The sequence below is a fragment of the Eubalaena glacialis genome, chromosome 9 (genome assembly GCF_028564815.1).
Source record: "Eubalaena glacialis isolate mEubGla1 chromosome 9, mEubGla1.1.hap2.+ XY, whole genome shotgun sequence".
Classification (NCBI taxonomy): Eukaryota; Metazoa; Chordata; class Mammalia; order Artiodactyla; family Balaenidae; genus Eubalaena; species Eubalaena glacialis.
This window is the reverse complement of record NC_083724.1, coordinates 115,018,024-115,042,323: the sequence shown is the minus strand read 5'-3', so window position 1 is coordinate 115,042,323 and position 24,300 is coordinate 115,018,024. Positions and strand designations below refer to the sequence as shown.

At 42.2% G+C, this 24,300-nt stretch overlaps 1 protein-coding gene and 1 non-coding gene across 2 annotated transcripts in view; both read right to left on the bottom strand.

Annotated features, from left to right (window-relative positions):
* Nucleotides 1-7,241: 7,241 nt before the first annotated feature.
* The window catches only part of EXTL3 (exostosin like glycosyltransferase 3), a 129,294-nt gene continuing 112,235 nt past the window's right edge, over nt 7,242-24,300 (bottom strand). Inside the window, exons 6-7 of the mRNA XM_061200741.1 lie at nt 22,803-22,931; nt 7,242-10,351 (exon numbers count right to left, since the gene is read on the bottom strand). Of these exons, the coding sequence (XP_061056724.1) occupies nt 10,142-10,351; nt 22,803-22,931 (339 nt within the window). The 3' untranslated portion in view covers nt 7,242-10,141. The remainder of the gene's footprint in view (nt 10,352-22,802; nt 22,932-24,300) is intronic.
* On the bottom strand, nt 23,930-24,002 carry TRNAR-UCG (transfer RNA arginine (anticodon UCG)). The gene has a single exon. It is a non-coding gene; the product is annotated as a tRNA-Arg (tRNA).

Genomic DNA, 24,300 nt, shown 5'->3' with positions numbered 1-24,300 from the left:
GTGGAAATGTTAAATGGTACAGCTGCTGTGGAAAACTGTTGGCAGTTCCTCAAAAAATTAAACGTTGAGTTACCATATGATCCAACAATTCCACTTATCAGTATATACACAAAAGAATTGAAAGCAGGGACTCAAACACATGTTTGTACATCCATGTTCATAACAGTATTTATGATGGCCAAAATGTGGAAGTAACCCAAGTATCCATCAACAGGTGAATGGACAAAATATTTTATGCCATAACTATTTATACACACACACAATGAAATATTGTCCAGCCATAAAAAGGAATGAAATTCTGATACATGCTACAATATGGATGAACCTTGAAAACATGCTATATAAAATAAGCCAGACAAAAAGACTTAATACTCTATGATTCCATTTATATGAATATCCAGAATAGGCAAATCCATAGAAACAAAATAGAGGTTATCAGGAGCTGAAAGGAAGGGGGAATGGAGAGTTACTGTTTAATGGGCACAGACTTTCTGTTTGGGAAGACAAAAAAGTTCTGGAAATAGCTAGTGGTGATGGTTACACATTGTGAATATACTTAATGCCACTGAATTGTACACTTAACAGTGGCTAAAATGCCACATTTAAATTGATGAAGTTAGAACACATCTTCTCACCATACACAAAAATAAACTCAAAATGGCTTAAAGACTTAAACATAAGACATGACACCATAAAACTCCTAGAAGAGAACACAGGCAAAACATTTTCTGACATAAATTGTACCAATGTTTTCCTAGGTCAGTCTACCAAAGCAATAGAACTAAAAGCAAAAATAAACAAATGGGACCTAATCAAACTTACAAGCTTTTTGCACAGCAAAAGAAACCATTAAAAAACCAAAAAGACAACCTACAGAATGGGAGAAAATATTTGCAAATGATGCAACCAACAAGGGCTTAATTTCCAAAATATACAAACAGCTCATAAAACTCAACAACAACAAAAAAAAACGGGACTTCCCTGGTGGCGCAGCAGTAAAGAATCTGCCTGCCAATGCAGGGGACACGGGTTCGAGCCCTGGTCCGGGAAGATCCCACATGCCACAGAGCAACTAAAAGCCCACGCCACAAATACTGAGCCCATGCCCACACACCACAACTACTGAAGTCCATGCGCTACAACTACTGAAGTCCGTGCCTAGAGCCCGTGCTCCACAAGAGAAGCCACCACAATGAGAAGCCCACGCACCACAACCAAGAGTAGCAAGAGTAGCCCCGCTCGCCATACTAGAGAAAGCCCGCGCACAGCAACGAAGACCTAACACAGCCAAAAATAAATTAATTAAAAAAAAAAAAAACAACAAACAACCCAACTGAAAAATGAGCAGAAGACCTAAATAGACATTTCTCCAAAGAAGAAATACAAATGGCCAATAGGCACAAGATGCTCAACATCACTAGAGAAACGCAAATCAAAACTACAATGAGGTACCACCACCTCACACCAGTCAGAATGGCCATCATTAAAAAGTCTACAAATAAATGTTGGAGAGGGTGTGGAGAAAAGGGAACCCTCCTACACTGTTGGTGGGAATGTAAGTTGGTGCAGCCACTGTGGACAGAAGTATGGAGGTTCCTCAGAAAACTAAAAATAAGAGTTACCATATGACCCATCAATCCCACTCCTAGGCATATATATATCAAGACAAAACTCTAATCCAAAAAGATACATGCACCCCTATGTTCATAGCAGCACTATTCACAATAGCCAAGACATGGAAACAACCTAAATGTCCATCGACAGATGAATGGATAAAGAAGACGTGGTACATATGTACAATGGAATATTACTCAGCCATAAAAAAAGAACAAAATAACGCCATTTGCAGCAACATGGATACAATTAGAGATTATCATACTAAGTGAAGTAAGTCAGAAAGACAAATACCACATGATATCACATACATGGAATCTAAAATATGACACAAACGAACCTATCTGTGAAACAGAAGCAAATTCAGAGAACAGACGGGTGGTTGCCAAGGGGGAGGGGGTTGGGGGAGGGATGAAGTGGGAGGTGGGGTTAGCAGATGTAAGCTTTTATATACAGAATGGATAAACAACAAGGTCCTACTGTACAGCACAGGGAATTATATTCAGTATCCTATGATAAACCATAATAGAAAATATTTTAAAGAAGAATGTACATGTATGTACATATACATATGTATGTATGCATCACTTTGCTGTATAGCAGAAATTAACACAACATTGTAAATCAGCTACACTTCAATTTTTTTAAATTAATTTTTAAAAAGTGGCTAAAATGGTCATTTTAAGTTCTGTGTATTTTACAAGAATTTTTTTTTTTAATTTTCAATTCCAGCAGGATAGAAAATTTTTTTTTTTTAGGAAAAAAAAGAAATTGACAAACTAATTCTAAAATTTATATATAGAAATACAAAGTAACTATAATAGCCAAAGCAATTTTGAGAAAGATGAGCAAGTTGGAGAACTTATACTACTTTATTTCAAGACGAACAAGAAAGCTACATTAATCCAGACAATCTGGTACTATTAACAAATCAGCATGACAGGAAAGAGAGCTCAGAAATACCCACACTTACACAGTCATTACGTTGTCAACAAAGGCCCCAACCAATTCAGTGGAGAAAGGAAATTCTTTTTAACAAATGGTGCTGAAACAACTAGATATTCATGTGCAAAAAAAAAAAAAAAGAAAAAGAAAGAGGACTTCCCTCGTGGTGCAGTGGTTAAGAATCCACCTGCCAATGCAGGGGACACAGGTTCAAGCCCTGGTTCGGGAAGATCCCACATGCCGCGGAGCAGCTAAGCCCGTGCACCACAACTACTGAGCCTGTGCTCTAGAACCCTCGAGCCGCAACTACTGAGCCCACATGCCAGAACTACTGAAGCCCATGCACCTAGAGCCTGTGCTCCACAACGAGAAGCCACCGCAATGAGAAGCCCTCACACCACAAACGAAGAGTAGCCCCCCCCTCGCCGCAATTAGAGAAAGCCCGCACACAACAACGAAGACCCAACGCAGCCAAAAATAAATTAATTAAAAAAAAAAAAAGAATAGAACTTTGACCACTACCACACACCACACACAAATATTAACTTGAGATGGAGCCTAGACCATACAGCTTTTAGTGGAAAAATTTAAAGAATATCTTCATGACTTTGGGTAAGCACAGGGTTCTTGAGTCACAGAAAGCAATGACAAAAAAGAAAACAGTTCTAAACTAGATCTCATCAAAATGAAAAGCTTCTGCTCATCACACGATACCATAAAGAAAATGGATAGGCAACCCCCAAATTGGGGAAAATATTTACAGAACATACATCTGACAATGGACTAGTATCCAGGGTAAACAATTACCACAACTCAACAATAAAAAGACAAACAATACATCCATACAGTGGAATATTATTCAGCAATAAAAAGAAATGAACTATCAAACCACAAAAAGATGGAGGAACCTTAAATGCATATTGCTAAGTGAAGGAAGCCAACCTGAAAAGGCTATATATTGTATGATTTTAACTGGCATATGACATGACATTCTGGAAAAGGCAAAACTAAAAAAGACAGTAAAAAAGAACAGTGGTTACCAGTGGTTGGAGAGAGGAATGGGTGGGACACAAAGGACTTTTAGGAAAGTGAAACTGTTCTATAGATACTGTAAGTGGATACAGGTCATTATACTTTTGTCAAATCCCATAAGAATATTCTGCACAAATAATGAAGCCTAACATAAGCTATGACTTCAGTTAATATGTCAATACTGGCTTATCAATTGTAATAAATGTACTACACTAATGCAAGGGGAAAATGGGGAAGGACAAACTGTACTTTTCACTCAATTTTCCTCTAAACCTAAAACTGCTCAAAAACATTAAAATCTATTAAAGATGTTTTTTGTCACACGGTGTGTGGGATGTTAGTTCCCCGACCAGGGGTTGAACCCGGGACATGGCAGTGAAAGCACTCAGTCCTAACCACTAGACCACCAGGGAATTCCCAAAAATGTATTTTTAAATAAAGCAATGATAAAAAGGAAGACAAACCAAAAAAAAAGTTTAATGGGCAAAAATTTCACAAAGGAAATACATATAAATGGCGTAAGCACATGAAAAGGTACTTATCATTAGTCATCAGGAAAATGCAAATTCAAACTAAGAGATACCATTACTCACCAACCAGAATGGCTAAAACGACAAAGCCTGACACCACCATAGGTTGGCAAGGATGTAGAGCAACTGAAACACAAAATTATTGGTGGGAATACGAATGAGTACAATCACTATGGAAAAAGGTCTGGCAGTTTCTTATAAAACTAAACATGTGTATCCCTCCCTTATCATACAACAATTCTACTTCTAGGTGTTTACCCGAGAGAAAAACATAAATCCACAAGAAGACTTGCACATGAATGTTCTTAGCAGTTTTATTCATAACAGCCAAAAACTGGAAACAGCTCCAGTGCCTATCAAGAGAATGGACAAATGCTGTTAATCAAGGGAATACCTCTCTCAATAAAAGGAACAAATTACTAATACGTGCAACATTGGATGAATGAATCTCAGAAACACGACACTTGAGTTTCTAGAAGCCTTGCACAAAAGAGTAAAAATTGTATGACACTATTTATATGAAATTCTAGGAAAACTAATCCAAGGTGAAAGAATAAAACCACTGTGGGGTGGAGGTGGAGACTGACTAGGAAAGAACATGAGGGAACGTCCTGGGTTTGACAGAAATGTTCTATATCTTGATGGGGTTGGTTACACAAGTGTATGCATTTGTCAAAAGTCAAGAGAATGTACACTTAAGATTTGTGCATTTCAATGTATAAATTTAATGTGGAAGTTTTACATTAAACACATAGAAACTAATATTGACCTCCAGTTAATGATGTGTGTGCTTATGTATTTAGAGGGAAGTGTATTAATGCCAGTAATTATATACTTCGAAATGTACCCAAAATAGGATGGATAAAAACGATGAAAAAAAATGAATAGAGGGATAAAAAAATGGATAGAGGAATGAATCTATAGATAGCTTTAAAGCAAGTATAGTAAAATGACTGTTAGGTATACAGGTTTACAGTATAAAAATTATTTAAACTTCCCTGTACATTTGAAATTTTTCATAATGAAATATTAGGACCAATAGGTTAAATAAATAGAATCTAAATAGCTTAAATTCTCACATGACAACCCTAAAATATGACCAAGATTTGTACTCTTTCACAATACGAAGACAAATGAAGAAGGATAAAACAATCTGCCTAATTAAAACAGGTCAAGAAACAGGTAAAATTAAACAGCAACCCAAGGCAGGCCCTAGTGCAAGCCTTCCCACCGTACTTCATGATCTCTTCTGGAATCCATTCTGGGTGTTTAATTCTTCTTGCCATGCTCTCTTAACCCCCTTGTGTCAATGAAGATTTAAATAATAAAAATAGTGAATATAAGACTTCTTAGCTGTTGCGTGCCAACTTCCTGCAACACTCTGGTAATACCACGTTAGCTATATTCCAAAAGCACCATGGTACTGATTGTTACTCAGCTTGTTGCCAGCTATGATTTCTATGTGACCCCCCCCCCTTAATTTTGTCGTCAAATCATTTCATTCATCAAAAAACTATTTTGCAAGGAGGAAGAGAGGGAGGGAGAAAACTGTATAGCACTTAAGTGCTCTATTCTCAAGAGGCTTACAAGCTGGTGTGGGAAGCAGACCCATAACCATTACAGTGCGCGGTGAAGTAGAAGACAGGTCAGCTGCTCTAACAGGAGATGGGCCGGGGCGGTGGCGGGTGTTAGAGGAGGACAAGCAGCAACTTCTGAGAAGGGAGGGTTTCTTGAAGGCAGTGCTTCAGCTGAGCCTGGAATGAGCTGCAATGCAGAAAGTGCCACTAAGAAGTTTCCAGTATGTTACCCCAATGACAGTGCATTTCTGTTGTGTGCCAAACAGTGGACTCTTCACGTTTATTATGTTTACTTTCAACACATCTTCAAGACGTGGGCACAGTCCTTGCCATTTTATGGATAAGAAGTTTAGAATATAACGTGCCCCCCGCCAGTTTAATGGGTGACCCAGGATCTGAACCCACAGAGTCTATCTATTCCAGGGTCCATATCCTTAACCACAGCATTATCCTTCTTAACCACATTTTTGCAAATGTGGTGGAATCTTCGATTTCAGTGACAACGGTATCAACCGCTAACATTGACCACTTTGGCTTACCTTGTTAAGTCCAAGCCAGAACTAGCACGAACAGAAATTAAGTTAGACATGTTATCTCTGTGTCTAGTACCACGCCCATTTCGACAGCCTCATGCAACTTCAAGTCTCTCTGGCCCCAGCAGAAGTTGTAACAAGGAGATGCATGGCTGGAAGAATAGGAGCCTGGCAGCTCCAGCTCCAGACCCAAGTAGGCATCCCCACCCGATATGACATCATCTTCCCCCCTCACCTGCCGCAAACCTACCGCATCAGTTGTCAACCCGAGTTTCAGAGTAACACTGAACTGCGGGTCCCAGGCATTCTTAGGCTTGTTAGTACAAACCAAACTCCCAACTGCAGAACCCAGGAGAGGAGCACCCCCAACTCAGCTCTTCTCTGCCTTCCATCCTCCTTCCTGTCTCCATCCGTCTTCTCCAAGCCCGTGACTCGGTGCTCGCTCCCTGAGGATGGCTCTGATCCCACAGCTGAGCAGAAGCCAGACATCAAAAGGACTGGACTCTGAGAGTTAAGCACCAACTAGACGCAGGAGCTTCCTGTGACTCCTTGGAAGTCAGCAAATAACCCCCAGACCGACGGGGCCATTCTAAGCCAGCCCTCTCCTCTGGGCTGGGAACACGTACACTTGAGCTCCCCGGCACCACACCACACACGCTGAAAAGTTACCGTGAAAAAATAAAGGTGGCCAACACGTGCCACATGCCATCCCACATTCCGCTCAGACCAGTTCGGTGACACCCACGTTCCTCTCTACGTCATCAAATGACTAATCCCAGAGACGGACGCAGACAAGGCTGCCCGTGTCCATGCACGCTGACAGCATCAGCCGGGCTCAGGCACGCAGGCTGCTCCAGGACCAAATCACAGCCTACAGTCGTGTTGGGAGGGGCCTGCTGGCCGTGCACGGTGGCTCCTGGAAGCAGGCAGGCACCTTCCCTCAGGCCACTCGAGCGTCCTGCAGAGGAAAACCACAAAAGACTTCCAAGCTGCATGAGTTAAAGTCTCCATTTTATTTTTTTTACAAAAATCCAACGTAAGATCATTGTGCTCATGACTGGAAAAGGGGTGGGGTGGATGGACATGGCATGAGTATCAGAGAGCTTCCCCCTTCAAACACCAGCACTGCGAACAGGAGCTCCCCGAGCACACACGCAGGCAGGCCGCTCCTGAGGGGACCACTCCTGGACCACTCCTGCACGCCCAGCACCCGGGCCCTGGCTTGAGGTGCAGGCCACACAGGCGGAGGACACGGCACAGGTGCAAAAGCCCAGAAAGGCCTGATGAGCACCTTGGGGGCTCCCCCTCATGTGGGGGCCTCTCAAACCGGCCAGCTGGAGAGCAAAGACGCGCCGGGCCCTGGGAGCAAAGACGGCAACGGGGGGTTCACGGGACAGCCGAGGAAGCCCACGTGCACCTGCAGGGCTGTCCCGTGCTCCAGGTGAGTCAATCAGGTGGCGCAGGTGACATCTGGGCTTCCCAAGGTGACCGATCGGCATCAAAGGCATTCAAAGCCTGGACCTGGGCCTCTAGCTAATCCGCCTTGCAAAAAGCAGCGGCCATTCTCCAGGAGAACTAACCAAGCCTCCGAAAGCTCTCACCGCCCTCCCTCTCACCACGAGGAGTGTCCTTTACGAACGTGGCCAGTGTCCATCAGAGACTGCTGTCTGGAGTCCTTCAGGCCAGTGTCCTGTTCAGGTCCAAACACTGCCACCCTCGTCTGTGCTCTGACATTACCACCCCCCACCCCGACAGTGCCCTGTGACGTCATCCACAGCCTCAGAGTACCAGCGGCTCTGGATCTGCCACCAGCCCTCAGGGACCCCGCGCTCTGGCTCCAGTGCAGGGGATCCTGACACAGCTCCTTTCTCACTAGGCCTGCTCAGAGGCAGTCTAGGAGTTCCTCACATTAAAAGAGACAAGATAAAAATAGCAGCCACATTTATAGCTCAAAACACCACACTCTTTGGCTTCCCAAAGGGAAGAAGGCTACCGCTAAAAAGAATAAAGTCCAAGGTCAAAGAAGGGGGAGTTAGAAAGTTAGGAAGCAGGGGGTCTGGACCCCTTCGCTGGGCTGCTGAGCAGCAGAGCTCCATTTCCTAGGTAGCTGCCTCAGCAGGGGAACCACAGGAAGATGCCAGTGGGAATGTCCAAGGACGGAGCCCTGGGCCTGTCCACTGACGGGGAGAGTCCCTTAGGTCAAGCGGCCCTACAGGTGGGTGTAACCCACAGGACAGAGCCTGGCTTCAAAATGATACTTGAAGAGAACCCATCTGGGGCAGGCAGGTCAGAGGAGGATGTGCCCCCTGGACACAGGAGCACAGGACGTCAAGGTCAGGGGAAGACGGAGCTGGCTTAAGGCATGTACGTGCCCAGGACAAAGCTGAGCCTTTGTTCAGTCAGTTGTGGGGAACCTCCTAGATTCGACGTCACTGGAGGAAAGTGGGGACCAGAAATACGGTAGAGGCCACGGGCTAAATCCCTGCCAACAGCCACTAACGCCCTCTTTGGTTCCCCTACTGCTGCCACCACCAAAAAAAAAAAAAATTAGCTTACTTCTATTTCAGCCCAGGAAATAGAAATTTAAACCCAGAGTGGAACGTGGTAATGTGGGGTGTGAATGCCTACTAAATTTCAGACTGGATTTGAGCTTAACTTAACAAATCCAATCCTCCCAACATTCTGACACATACCAAACCTCAGGGGGTCCCGGAACCAACCCGGCGTGAGGGATCCAATAACTATAGGACGTGGGTCCAGACAGGGGTCGGGGAAGGTGAATTTCACCAAGGAATTATCCCAAGGCAGGTGCCTTGCTGTGACTCCCCGGCCAGCCGGGTGGGGATCAAAGGATACTCGCTTGCTCTGCGGCAGAGAGAGTAGGCCGACCTGCAACCACTCAGACCACACCTGAAGTGCAGCCCACCAGGCTTCTGTTCTCGTACGTGAGAGAACCTGCAGGAAAGTCTGTAGCCAAAGCACAACATGTCTTTCAAAGGAGGGTCGAACAAAAAGAGCCATTTGGGGGTCTGTCTGCAGGTCTCGGTCCTTCCTCAGTCTTCTCTCTCAAACAGGGGGTAGGGAGAGAGCTTGGCCGAATACCCAGACAGCACGACCCAGCGGGGAGTCCTCAAACCCACCAAGTCCTGTGCAGGGAGGCTCCACTGCCCCCAAAGGTGCAGATCCCCCCACCTCGAGCTACAGAGCCCTGGTTGGCAACAGGTCTTATCTTGGGCAAGGCCCTGTAACAGGGCCACGCCCAGCCCTTTCCTGTTTCTGCACACAGATAGATGCCCCTGGGGAGGACGGAGATGATCTGTAAAGATGAGCCAGATACCAGAAGGCCAGGATCCATCTCCACCAAAATATAGACCACCGTGGTGCATCCCTCACTTTGTGAGATGGGCAGAAATGCCAAACTCCCCCTCAAATATATATATATATGTATATGTATGTGAGTGTGTGTGCGTATATACATATACACGCACATGTATATACACACACATATATGTGTATATATATACACATGTATATAAATAAGCCTCGAATGGCAAATCTGAAACTTTCTTTTTAAATAATAATAGTAGTTGTTAGTGAATTAAAAACCACAAACCAGCTGCCCTGGGCTTATGAACTGTGTGAGTGACTCTCCAGAGTCCCTGTGGCCCTCAGTGTAAGCTATCACCAGTGCCCTGTGTAGGGAGCCCTGGTGTCCTGGGACCAGGGCTCCGGCCAGTGTGGCTGATTTCAAGAGCAAGGCAGCTCTGTCCCTGCCACTCCCCCTGCCGGCTCTCCCCGCAGAGGGTCTGGGCCACCCGCCCGGCGGGCGTCCCTGAGGTCCTTCCATGTCTAGGGGCCTCAGGAGCTGCCTCCCTCACTCTGCTCATCCTCTCCTGTACGCACAACGCCCCTAGATGAACTTGAAGCACTTGGTCTTGTCGTGGGGCAGGCGGGTCTTGAAGAGCACAGAGTCCACGCGGAACTGTGTGTACAGCAGGGGCATATAGCCGTACACCTTGACAAAGAAGTTGATACACTTGTGCCGCTCGTGAAAGTGGGAATCGTCGTGTGACAGAGCCTGAGGGCATCCTGGGCATCGGAAAGTCCACCGTGACGTCACCTGGGAGCGGGGAAGAAAGAGCACAAAGTGAGAACCACGGGTGCTGAGACAGAGACCCTGGAGCTTAACCAACCGATGCCTCCTTTTCCACAGTGACGACACCGAGTCGATGGCTACACTCACTCACAGAGCAAGTCGGGAGCCAGAGCCCAGGGCTCTCTTCCTGCCACGGATGGATCTACATTATTATTAAGGACACGCTTTCCAAACAGCCTATACGTAACCGATATCAAAAGCCTTGAGGTGTTCAGTGGTGCTTATCTCAGTAACACTACTTCTACTATTTATCTTGGTTGCACAGCAAGATGTAGGTATAAAGTTGTTCATTTCATCAGTGTTTTTAATAGCAAACTACTGGAAAACTACCCATCAAAAGGGGATAGATAAATAATTATAAAATACTATATGTCCATTAAAAAAGATGCTTAAGAAAGTTATATTTAAAGACATGGAAAAGTGGTCATATTATATAGTTTAGTGGTTATTATTATGATGAAATTCCAAGCAATTAGAAAAGTATGAAGAATAATACAACAGCTTCACTTTCAACAACATGGCAGATTAAATAACATAAAACCCGCTGAGCACAGAATCTCTGAAAAGGCAGGATGAAATACAGAAACCATCTCTTTAAATATATTGGCTGAGCTTATAATGAAAGAAATGAAGTCCTCAGAAGCCAAAGTAATGAAAAGGCCTGAATCCAGCAAGACAGCCACGAGCTTGGGTTTTCATGAGGCTGCAGCGCCCACAGTCAGGAAATCAGATTGGAGACTTTTTGAAACTCTGGGACCCAGTGGAAGGCCACAAGGGCAGGAGGCAGCCCTGCAGAGAGAGGTGGTGAAGCAACATTTCCTTCTCAGTCTGAGCTCTAAGTGGAGGAGGAAACATCCCCTCTGAGAAACTGATAACCACAAGCCGGCCCTCACACAGCTGAGGCTAGAATTTATGCCACCTGTGTGTCCTGAAAAGCCCCAACATGCTAATTTAGCTTAAATAGGTCTCAAGTAGGTAGTGAGCCAAGGCACATAGAAGAAGCAAGTACAAATCCTCTCAGATTCAGGCCTCAAAGAAGTGCTATAAGTAAAACCCCAAAGAATATGACCTCACAATCGAAAATCACAAAAAAGGGGATGAGTCACATGGAGACTCTGCAGAAAGAAACAATAGAGCCAGACCCCAAAACACTGCAAAACAGCAGAAATATCAGATAGGGATGGTAACAATAAATGTGTATCATATGTACAATAAAATGTTGAAAGATTACTCAAGGTTTGACGGAAGAAACAAGGGACTATCAAAAAAATCCTTGTGGATATGAAAAAGAACCAAATAGGGACTTCCTTGGCGGCCCAGTGGTTAAGACTCTGCACTTCCCATGCAAGAGGCGCGGGTTCAATCCCTGGTCGGGGAACTAAGATCCCATATGCCGCATGGCACTGCTAAAAAAAAAAATTAAAAAGAAAAGAAAGAACCAAATAGGACAATAGAATTGAAAAGTATATTAATCTTATTGTGGTCATCACCTCATGATGGTTTGTAACAAATCGTTATGTTGTACACCTTAAACTTATACAGTGCTGCGTGTCAATTACATCTCAATAAAACTGGGGGGGGGGGAGTATATTGAATTAAATCAGATACTCAATGGATGGGTGAAGAGAAAATTAGTGACGAAAAGTATACTAAAATTATTACCCAGAATGGAAAATACTGAAAAAAAGCTTTAAAGAAATATGAAAGCAAGATTAAGAGACATGGAAAGAGATACTGTATGATTCCATTTATATAAAGTTCAAAACTGATCCTGGAGCAGAAGACAGCCATCATTCTGGCAGCTGAGCACTCCTTCCCGCTCTGAGCCTCGCCCCAGCCTCCGGGGCCCAGCACACGCTCTGCCCTGCCCGCCCCCTGCTGCAGGCGCTCAGCCTCAGGTTCTCAGGCCCGGCAGAGAGCCTCCGCCTCCGGGGTTTCCTCTCCTCCGGGGTTTCCTCTCCGTCGCTCCAGGCTGGGAGGGTTAGGCCGGGGAAGTGAGGGCAGATGCGGAAAGCAGGGAGGAAGTGCAGAGATGGGGCCAGGGCAGCAGAGCACGCCCCACCCCGACACCCTCCCCTCTGTCTCCTTCTGTGCCAGGCACTAAATGGCGCTTTGGAATCTTTTACCTGTTGTGCCCAGTTCTGCTCAAGCCCACTTGAGGAACATGTTTTATATTTATCCTTGTTTAGCAAAGACCAAACACCAGCTTGGAGGCAGTCTCGCTCCCCTACCTCTCTAGTTAGTGAGAATTTGCGCGTAGATCGGTCTAGGCTTTTTATGTGTCTCAGCCACAGACTAACGAAACCTCTGAGCTCTCCCTGGTCCAGCGATCCCTGCCAGGTGTAGGGCCTTTGTGGGGAGCGCTCCTCTTCTAATGGCTCATCAGGGAGCAGGTGTAACTTGTATGGCCTCATTCCACGTGTGTCGCCTGTGCCCTGGGTGTGGACCAGTTATGCAGTCAGCAGGGGGATCCTCGAGCTCCAGCCAGCCTTTCTGCCCCAGAGAATCATGGAATGTGTTCCAAGAATATGGGGACTAAGAGTTCCCAACCCCAGGCTTGAGGGCACAGCTTTCTCTCATATGGCTTTGTGTTGTATTCTGTTATTTTGCTACCTGATCATTCTAGTTTTAAAAAAAAAAAAGAAGACTCAGCAAAAATTAAGGAAATATGAATAAAGGATAAACCCTGGTAATATAAAATGTATCAATATTGATCCATTAATTGGGACAAATGTACCATACTAATGTAAGATGTTAATAATAGGGGAAAACTATATGGGGGTATATGGGAATTCTGCACTGTCTTCGTAACTTCTATTTTAATATAAAGAGTTTATTTTAAAGGTAAGCCATAGTGTTTAGGGATGCATACTTAGGTGATAAAAGTGTAAAGAAAAACAACAATCAAGTGGATACCATTAAAGACATGACAGTAACTGTACTCATCTCCTAGGGCTGCTGTAACAAATTACCACAAATTCAGTGACTTAAAAAACCAGAAATTTACTCTCTCACAGCTCTGGAGGCTGGAAGTCTGAAATCAAGGTGTCGGCCGGGCATCCTCTCTCTGAAGGCTGTAGGGAACCACCTGTTCCATGCCTTTCCCTTAGTGCCTGGCCCTGCCGCAGTCCTCGGCCTTCCCTGGCATGTAGACGATGCTCCATCGTCACACAGCACTCTCCCCTCAAGTGTCTGTGCCTCTGGGTCTCTTCTTACAAGGACATCAGTCATAATGGACTGAGGGCCCACTGTACTCTACTATGACTTCATCTCAACTTGATTATACCTGCAAAGACCCTATTGCCAAATAAAGTCACATTCACACGTTAACAGGTGTTAGGACTTAAACATCTTTTGGCGGGTCACAATAAACAGCCTGCCCTCTGGCCTCAAAAATTTTGTCCTTCCTCTATGCAAAATACATTCATCCCAGCATCTCTTAAAACTCTTAACCCATTCCAGGATCAACACTAAGTCCAAAATCTCATCCAAATACAATCAACTCAGAAAGTCCCAAATCTCTTCTCAATCGTTTAAATTGGATATGGTTAAGGCTCTGGATACGGTCCATCCTGGGATAAAATTCCTCTCTATCTGTGGACACGTGAAACCTAGAGGACAATTATCTATCTCAAAAATACAATGGTGGGACAGGCAAAAGATAGACATTCTATTTCAAAAGAGAGAGACAGGAAAGAAAAAGAGGCCATGCATCCCGAACAAGTCCAAACCCCAGCAGGGCAAGTCCCATTAGGTTTCCAGGCACGAGAGCAACCCTCTCTGTCCTCCTGACTGGGGGGGCAGCAGCCCTCAGGAGGTGGCCCCGCCCTCCGGAGCCAAGGGGGTGTGGTCCTGCCTCTGGGCCCTTGGTGACCGCAGCAGCCCCGCCAGCCTCTGAGCCATTCTTCCCATCACTGGAAGCGAGTAACACATTCTCAGCCAACTAGCTCTACCGGCCCACTTCCTGCTGGTAGAATCCCAGGAGTTCCTTCCTTCAGTTCACTCTGTCTCTGCCCCCTTCGGTTCAAGCTCGCAGTGGTCCTGAGTTCTGGAAGCTGGAAGTCAGAAATCAAGGTGTTGGCAGGGCCCTGTGCTGCTCTGTGAGGGGCCCAGGAGGAATCGGTTCTACGCCGTGCTCTCTGGGGTTCCTTGGCTCACACACCACTTGCATCTCTGCCTCACGTCACATGGGGTTCTCCCTGTGTGTGTGCCTCTGGGTCTCTCCTCCACCTCTCGTAACAGGACACCAGCCATACGATTAAGGGCTCACCCTACTCCAGTCTGACTTCATTTCAACTTGACTATGTTTGCAAAGACCCTATTTACAGTTAAGATTACATACACAAGTACTGGGGTTAGGACTCAAACATATCTTTTTTTGGGGGGCGGGGAGACACAATTCAACCCACAACAGTGATTAAAACTGGGGCTGAGGAAGGAAGTTGAGATTGGGAAGGGGCATGCAGGAGCTTCTGGGGTCCTGACACCCCATGTTTAATGGGTTGTTTTATAATAATTAAGCTGTGCACTTAAATTTTATGCCTTTTTCTATATGAGGATTATATTTTACAACTTAAAAGTTTGAAAAAAATTAAAAATGAAGAAACAAGCAACCTGAAAATTTCTATAATCATTAAAGAAACTGCATCTTTAGTTTAGTACCCTCCCACAAAAGACATGCAAAGCCCCAAAAGATGTCAAAGGTTGAGTTCCACCAAGCCTCCTAGAAAACACAATCCCAATTGTGCACAAACTCTTCCATAAAATAGAAAAAAAGGGGAACTTGCCCCAAACTCATATAATGAGACTAATTACAATTTTCGTACCAAAACCAGAAATAAATAATACTAGAAAGAAACTTCCCTGGTGGCGCAGTGGTTAAGAATCCGCCTGCCAATGCAGGGGACACAGGTTTGAACCCTGGTCCGGGAAGATCCCACATGCCACAGAGCAACGAAGCCCGTGCACCACAACTACTGAGCCTGCACTCTAGAGGCCGCGAGCCACAACTACTGAGCCCGTGTGCCACAACTACTGAAGCCCGTGCACCTAGAGCCCATGCTCCACAACAAGAGAAGCAACCACAATGAGAAGCCTGCGCACCGCAACGAAGAGTAGCCCCCGCTCGCCGCAACTAGGGAAAGCCCGCGCACAGCAACGGAGACCCAATGCAACCAAAAATAAATAAATAAATAAATAAATTTTAAAAAATAATAATAATACTAGAAAGGAAAATCATAGGCTCACTTACTCATGAACACAAATTCAAGTAATCCAAACAAAATACTAGAAAACCAAATCCAGAAAATTATTTATAAAAAGAACTGTGACCAAATGTGTTTATCCAAAGAAAGCATGAATGTCAACACAAGAGATTAAAGATAAAACACATGACTGTATCAATGGATAATAGGAAATGCACTCAATAACATTAAAGAATCATTCATAATAAAGATCCTTAGCTAATAAGGAATAGGAAGAAACTTCAATAAGCTAAAATGTAAAGCAAGCATCACACCTAATAGCACACTATCTGAAGCATCCCTTTAAAATCAGGAATAAAACCAAGATGCCCATCATCACCATTTCTATTCAATACTGTACTAGAGGTCCTGGCTACGATAAAAAATAAAATAAAATGGCTTATGAGGATTGGAAAGGAAAAAACGAAACAGTTCTTTGCATGAGAGATATATGACAGTCAACAAAGAAAACCCGTATCAATCAACAAAAATTTTTAAATGGAGTTTCAGCAAGTTTCCTAGATATAAGAAACAAATAGTTCTATAACAATGAAAGAAAATGTAACTTTTGGAAAATACCATTTAAAATATCAACAAAATATACAGAATACCTAGAAATAAGTCTAACAAAACATGTTCAGAGACCTCTATTGCAAAATTATTGTGGAACTTCATAACCTGGGGATTATATAATATTCGATAATTTTTTTTTTTTTTTTTTTTTTTGATAATTTTTAAAAGATATCAATTTTCCCCATTTCACCTACAGATTCAATTCCTATCAAAATCCCAACTCTGTGTGTGTCTGTGTCTGTCTTGACAAGCTAATGATTCCAAAATTTATGTGGGAGGAGAAAGGGCCAAGAATAGGCAAGACACTCTTGAAATACAGGATTACGTTAGAGGGGATTTGTCTTAGCAGCGACAAAAAAATAATTCTAAAGATATGACAATTAATGTGATTTTGGCACATGAACAAACTGGACCAACAGACCAGAATAAAAGAAGCCTTAAATAGATCCATGTACACACAGACATTTGAACAATGACAGACCAGCACTGCAGATCACTGGGTATGGATGAACTAAGTGTGCAATGAAAACTGCTTAGGAGACAAAAATGAAATTGGGACCCTATCTCACGTTACACACAAAAATCACTTCCACAAGGATTAATGATTTAAATTCAACAGGGCAAAACCTAGAACTTTTAGAAGAGTATGGGGGAGAGCATCTTTAAGACTTTGGGACAATGAACATGAATAAACTATAGTTACAAGCATCAGCACTGACTAAGCTCACAAACAGACTGAGTTTTTTAAAAGCTAAATGCAGAGGAATGCTTATAGTTTGATTTCATTTACATCAAGTTTAAAAATGCCGATCATTTAGAGATGAATACGCATATGGTAAAAGCATTTTTTTTTTAAGGGAGGAGGGGAAGGGGATTTTTAAAACAAAACTCAGGATAGCAATTATCTACGGAAGGAAGAAGCAGGCTGGGATTATGGAGGTACATATACAATGGATGGGTATTTAAAATGTTACACCTTATTTTCAGTATCATTTTTATTCCACGGGTATTTGTTTAAAGACGGTATGTATTTAAAGAATCATATATGACTATATATGTATGAAACACATGCTACTAGTTTAAAATACACAAATGAAATGTTATGCTTAAAAAAGGGGAAGAATATAACAAACAAGCAAACCCACCAGTTACGTCAAATATTGACACTTTGCCCTATTTGTTTCAGATTACATATATTTTTTTCTTCCCTTTTTTTTTTTTTTAAGAAACAAAACATTACAAATAGAGTTAGTCCTTGTGCCACCCTCCCTCCTTCCTTTCCTCTCCTGCTAGGCCATGGGGAACATGACCTTTAATTATACTTGATAAAATCAAACTTTCTTCAGAACAGATGTCCCAATGTATACACCCACCAGCTCTGTATAGTATCTGCAATTTTAACACATCCTTACTAACATCTGGTACTATCACTTTCATTTTTGCCCATTTGATGTGTATAAGCTATACCCCATTGTTTTAACTTACATTTCCCTGATTATTACAGAAGTTGAGCATCTTTCCACATGGTTATTAGTCATCTAGGTTTCTACTTCATTGAACTACTTTTTTACAAACTAAATGAATCAATTGAATAGTCTTTTTTTCTCATTTGGAAATTCTTTCTCTGAGTATTAATTCTTTGTCATTTATCAGCATTGTAAATGTCCCAGTCTGTGGACATAGAGGTTTGCTGAACAAAGTTTTGAATTTTAATATATTCAAACCAATCAATCTTTTCCTCTATATTTTGTACTTTTCGACTCTTTGTCTATGATCACAAAAATACTTCTGTACTTTTTGTTAGAAGTTTTAAAGCTTGCATTCACATTTGGTTGATTAACCCATCTGGAATTTACTTTGTGTATGGTATGATGACATGCATTTCTGTTTCATACAGAAAACCAATTATCCCAGCATTCATTTGTAGATGCCACCTTTATCATGTAGCAAGTTTCCGCACAGCCGTGGGTCTGTGTCTGGACTCTGCTTTGTCACTGATTTATCTGTCAACCCCTGTGCCAATATCACCTTGTCCTAATTATGTATTTTATTACCATGTCATGATTTCTGACAAGGCAAATCCACATCTTCTTCACTGGTGTCTTGGCTATTCTGGTCCTTTGCCTTTCGATACAAGTTTGAGGATCTGTGTGTCAAGTTTCACTCCAAGCCAAATTAAACCAAATAAAGTATCCTAATAGGATTCTGATTAGAGTTACACTGACATTTTAGATTTTGGGGAGAACTGCTATCCTGATGATATGAATGTGGATATGGTCTCTATCTCCATTTATTTAGTGGGTAACCTTATCTTACTACTGACTTCATTGGGGATCTTCTAAACTTTCACGATTCAGTGTGATGTTTGCTGTAGTATTCAGGTTTTCAATAAATTCTGGAAATTCTCATATTTTTCAAGACCGCCCCTCCCACTTTCTCTCTACTCTTCCCTTCCTGGTTTTATGTTACACCTTCTCCTTACAGCCTCCATGTCTCTATTTTTTTTTAATTAATTAATTTATTTATTTATTTATTTTTGGCTGTGTTGGCTGTTCATTGCTGCTCTAGTTGCGGTGAGCAGGGGCTACTCTTCATTGTGGTGCGCGGGCTTCTCATTGCAGTGGCTTCTCTCGTTGCAGAGCACAGGCTCTAGGTGCGCGGGCTTCAGCAGTTGTGGCACGTGGGCTTAGTAGTTGTGGCTCGCGGGCTCTAGAGCGCAGGCTCAGTAGTTGTGGCGCGCGGGCTTAGTTGCTCCATGGCATGTGGGATCTTTCCGGACCAGGGCTCGAACCCATGTCCCCTGCATTGGCAGGCGGATTCTTAACCACTGTGCCACCAGGGAAGCCCCTCCATGTCTCTTAACCTTTCTTATTTTCCATCTCTTTATATCTCTGTAATACTTCCTTGGAAATTTCTTCACATTTATCTTCTAGGTCATTAATTTTGTCTTCAGCTAAGTCTTATCTTTTTATCCCATTCACAGAGATTTTCATTTTAATAACTATAATTTTCATTTCCAGTAGTTCTATTTAGGTCTTTCAAACCTGTTTGTTCTGTTTTCTTTCTGAATATGTCTGTCTTTTCCTGAATAATTTTAAAATTATTATTACTATTATAAATTGAGAAAAAAATTAAAATTGAATGGCCCATCCTGTTAATTATAGCTGAAGAATAATCATCACATACAGCCAATATCAGCCATCAGAAGCCAGGTCTCTAGAGTTGAAACTGAGGAGTGACCATGATCACAGGCCAGGCTCCAAGGGACACACCTCAGAGACAAAACTCTGAGGGAGTCACAACCCCCAAAGGTCCCTTCACAGGACCCCACCGGTCCCCTTCCTTCACCCTCCCACCCATCGGCAGTTCTCTAGAGCCCTTCCAGTTTACAATGAGTCCCTTACTACTATTCCCACCAGCTTACACTGAAGGAGACAGATGTCAAGGACTTAGAGAAGGATATAATCAAATAGCATCTATGTCCAGTATTCTATTTTGTTCTCCCCGTACCTAAAAATCTTCCTCCTCATCTCAGATGCCAGCATTCAACCTCAGGGGGAATAACCCCTTAACCTGCAAATGACTCCACTTTGGCACAAAAAAAGTTATTTTATACTGTTGTTTTCACTGAAGCAGTGGTTTCCAAATAAACGTTTTTAATCATGTAACCCATCAGTAAAAAATTTTGAGATTGCAACCCCAGTGTATTTATTTTAAAAAAATATATATATATAATATATATATATATTACATAATAAAACATACAAAAAATTAAGAGGAATAAAGTAACAACTATAAGTTGAAGCTTGAATATTTACTTAAGCAATACCATGGACTATATTTTACACGGGAACATTCCAGGTAATTTTAGTCTAAGAGAAGTTATGCTTAGTAAGGAAAATCATTAATAGATGTTGAGAACTTACTCAACATTAAGATGCTTACCTATGCGTCCTCTCTCTACTTCCTTATCCCCTAAGCCAGCCATCTATCTTCTCAATGCTTTATGAGTTTTTAATCCTTTATTCTGAATGAAGCCTATTTACATTCTAGATCTTTCTCCTCCTCAAAAAGATAACAGTACATTATTCAAAGCAATAATATGAAATTAACTCCCTGTTTATTTAGTCAATATTGTTAAGATATTAACATTATTGAAAGAATACTGCTATCATATAAAACAGTCATGCCTTCCTAATTATAACAAGGGAGGGGACAGTGACAATTTGAAGTATTTAAAGCAAAACAAAATCACTATTTTATAACATAAACTAGTACATATACCTGATAAAATTACGTAAGTTAACGAAAATATTTAGCTTAAACTGGTTCTATAATATGAAGTAAATAACTGGACTCAGAATTTGAGGGAATTAACTCAGAATTTGAAGACAGGCTCAACTTATTGAGCCTTTGATTTTAAAAAGTCATCCTAATCTTGAACTGTTCATATATTTCCATAAGATCAAGAAAATTCAGAGGCTACTTACTTTTCAAGTTTTCACTTGGGAAGAATTATGTATACCATGTGCAAATTATTTCCATCTCACTTTCTACACTGAAGAGATGTTTAATGAAACACTGGCCTAATAATATAACAAACACGCTTCCATGAAGATGAAAAATGCACCATGTCTGTGAGTGCTTCAAGTGACTGATGATATTATTAGGTACCTAACCCCTCATATACTTTAAATTCTCATGGATAATGTTTTCTGATCTACTAGGGAGGTATAAATAGAAAGCATACATCTTGGCTGGAGTCCAGTCTCTGGCTACACAAGAAAGGATAAATAAAGAATAGAAAATTGCACTAGTCATTAATTTCTAAGACCCTTGCCTCCCCACCTTAAAGTTTACAAAGAAGTGTGCTTTTCATTGTTTGATATCAGATCTACCACTGTACCTGGAAAACATGCTATTTTTATATAAAAAATACTATCATCATTCACAGTTTTAAAAAAAACACACACAATCTGGTGCATCATTTTGCTAATTATTCTTCTTTTGTGAGGCTTTAGCAGAAGGCTAAGGAGTCGAAGAAACTATGGGGTAATTCAGGAGTTAAGTTATAACCCTGAGCCACACTAGTGGTTACTTAGTCTAGAACTTACTTTCAAAATGTAAGAAGAGGGCTTCCCTGGTGGCGCAGTGGTTGAGAATCTGCCTGCCAATGCAGGGGACGCGGGTTCGAGCCCTGGTCTGGGAAGATCCCACGTGCCGCGGAGCAACTGGGCCCGTGAGCCACAATTACTGAGCCTGCGCGTCTGGAGCCTGTGCTCAGCAACGAGAGGCCGCGATAGTGAGAGGCCCGCGCACCGCGATGAAGAGTGGCCCCCGCTTGCCACAACTAGAGAAAGCCCTCGCACAGAAACCAAGACCCAACACAGCCATACATACATAAAAAGAATGTAAGCAGACAAGAATAGCATTAAAAAAATAATAATAATAAATTAAAAATTAAAAAAAAAAAAAGTAAGAAGAATGAAATATGCACCCAATTATTATTTACTCATTGGACTAATGATATCCATGAAGGTAAACTTATTATTTTATAAAATTAAATAATACACCTTTTTGACAATACCCTAAGGATATCAGGTGTGAATCCATAGCATAAACACTGACAGAGCCTAGTCATAAATACTATTAATTTGAATGGACAGATTCTCTAGTATTAATTGTTACAAGGCCTTTACCAGGCCTACCCTAACCCTCACCAGGGGACCTTTCACTTGTCTGAATCTGCAGTAATGACAGAGAGGGTGATGGAACTGGTCTTTCTGTGCACTGAGTATGAAATTGGTTATATTATGGTCAAATCTATTCAACAACTCAAAGACAAAAAACAGAACTCAAATTTCTAAAATTTTGAGGGTACTTTTGTTTTTGTGTAAATACCTTATAAAGTACTTATGTGCCAGGCACTATTCTTAGAGCTTTACACACCTTAACTGAGAAATTCTTAAACTGTGTGTGCCATGGACACCACTGCCACTCTGGTTTGGCAATCTGGTGAAGCCTGTGCACTCCTCAAATGCTTTTAAATGCATAAAATACATGAGATTACAAAGGAAACAAGTTATACTGAAATATAGAAATATGTGCACTCTTATTATTTTATCTTATTAAGTAACAAGATCTAGGGTAAAGTTAATAACTAACGTAATTTCAAAGCAGTGATGAACATAAACAATACTTGGAGATGTGGCAACGAATGTAACGTGATATGAAAATACCTGTGAGTTCTGCTGGTGACAGATCACAGTTACTGCAAATACTCTTATGAATTATAGCCTGTTTCATAACTGATAAAAAGGATAAATTCCAGTTTGAGATTAGTGAAAATTAAAGATGCAACATTTTTCCCATTCAAGTTCCAAACCCTCTGATTTCTATCCATTTACGCCTAGGAAGTGAAGAGCCCCTGTATGAACAGCTCATTTAACCCTAAGACGATCCTCTTTAGTTGGTGGCGTCATCGTCCCCGTTTTATGGATGAGGACTCTGAGGTATGGTTGAGTTACCCACCGCACAACTACAAAGTAAGTGAATTAAGTACACGTGTGCCCCCAGTCCCTTAAGTGGGCGGACCTCACCTTGATGGGGGGTTTCCGAGTGATGTGGGAGACGAGGAAGTTCATGGCAATGTCCTCACAGTTGATGTACTCGTCCACCATATCTCGGATGGCCTGGGGCATCACGTAAGAATACAGGTAGGCATAATACTGTCAGGGGCAGAAACAGAATCACATACTTTGTCAGAGGCCACAGTTCTTTAGCTTTCAGCAAAAATATGCTCGGAAGGAAGGGTGTAGTGGTGGGAGGTGGGGTATGGCAATCACCGAGAAGCACCACTGGCATTTAGGGAGTCGGGTCCAGGGATGCTAAACACTGCAAGGCAGGCCTTCTGCAGTGAAGAATTAGCCCATCCAAACTGCCCTTATCCCCCCCTTTGAGAATCAAAACATCGTGTAATCTCCTCGGTACCATAGTGATTCTGCAACAATCTAAAGATTTATCAAAGTAGGTGGGACACTAGTTCAGTAGAACCACGTTCTCTCTCTCTGACAAAGGCAATAAGGGATACGCAAGGGGGAAAACCTGGTTATCTTCTCAGACCTCAGTAAGTCACTGAGCCATGAGACATCCAATCCCTCCATGCCTCACTTCTCACTATTGGCACCGGCTACCCCCTGCTCCAAGCCACCATCACCTCTGGCCCGCATTATTCATACAGTCCCCTAAATAGCTTCCCTGCTGCCATACTTTCCTCCCTACAGTCCATTCTCAGCACAGCAGAGCAATCGTGTTAAAACACAAGTCCAACTGAGCTCATCTCTCCTTTACTCCAAACCCCTCAATGGCTTCTCATCTCACTCAGAGTAAAAGCCTAAGTTCTTAAAATACCCTGCAAGGCCCACAGAATGGTTTGCGCTAGCTCAAACCTGCCAGTGAATGTTGACTGCTAAATTTTCAGGGGTTTTGTGAGACTATTTAAGAATTTTATAAGCTTGTTATGAAAAGTAGCCATTATTAAAAATATAATTACATATACTTAAAATTAAGTTATACTAAATGTTATATTAAAAGCCAATAAATACCTAAAGCTCATCACTTCTTAATTAACTAATTAATACATTTTACAATTATTTATTACATTTACTGCCATCTTTTTTTTGTTTTTTAATTGTTTGGTCATGCCTCATGGCACGCGGGATCCTAGTTCCCTAACCAGGGATCGAACCCGTGCCCCCTGCAGTCGAAGTGCAGAGTCTTAACCACTGTACCACCAGGGATGTCCCACATTAACTGTCATCTTGAGGCTGTTTATGTCTATCATATCCGTATGGTAAAAATACTATATCACTGGCATGGACCTGCCCACCTCTTCCAAACATCATGTTCATTGACTCATACTGATAACTTGAACTCAGCCATGGTAAGAATATTTACACCACAGAAATGGGCAAATGCCATAAAACAGAGCAAATGTTAATGGTGATGTGTTGCAATATGCTGATGATGAACAGGTGAGGTGCCTAATAAAACTGATTTATATATCTTACTACCTTAAATAGTATAGTAGAATCTATA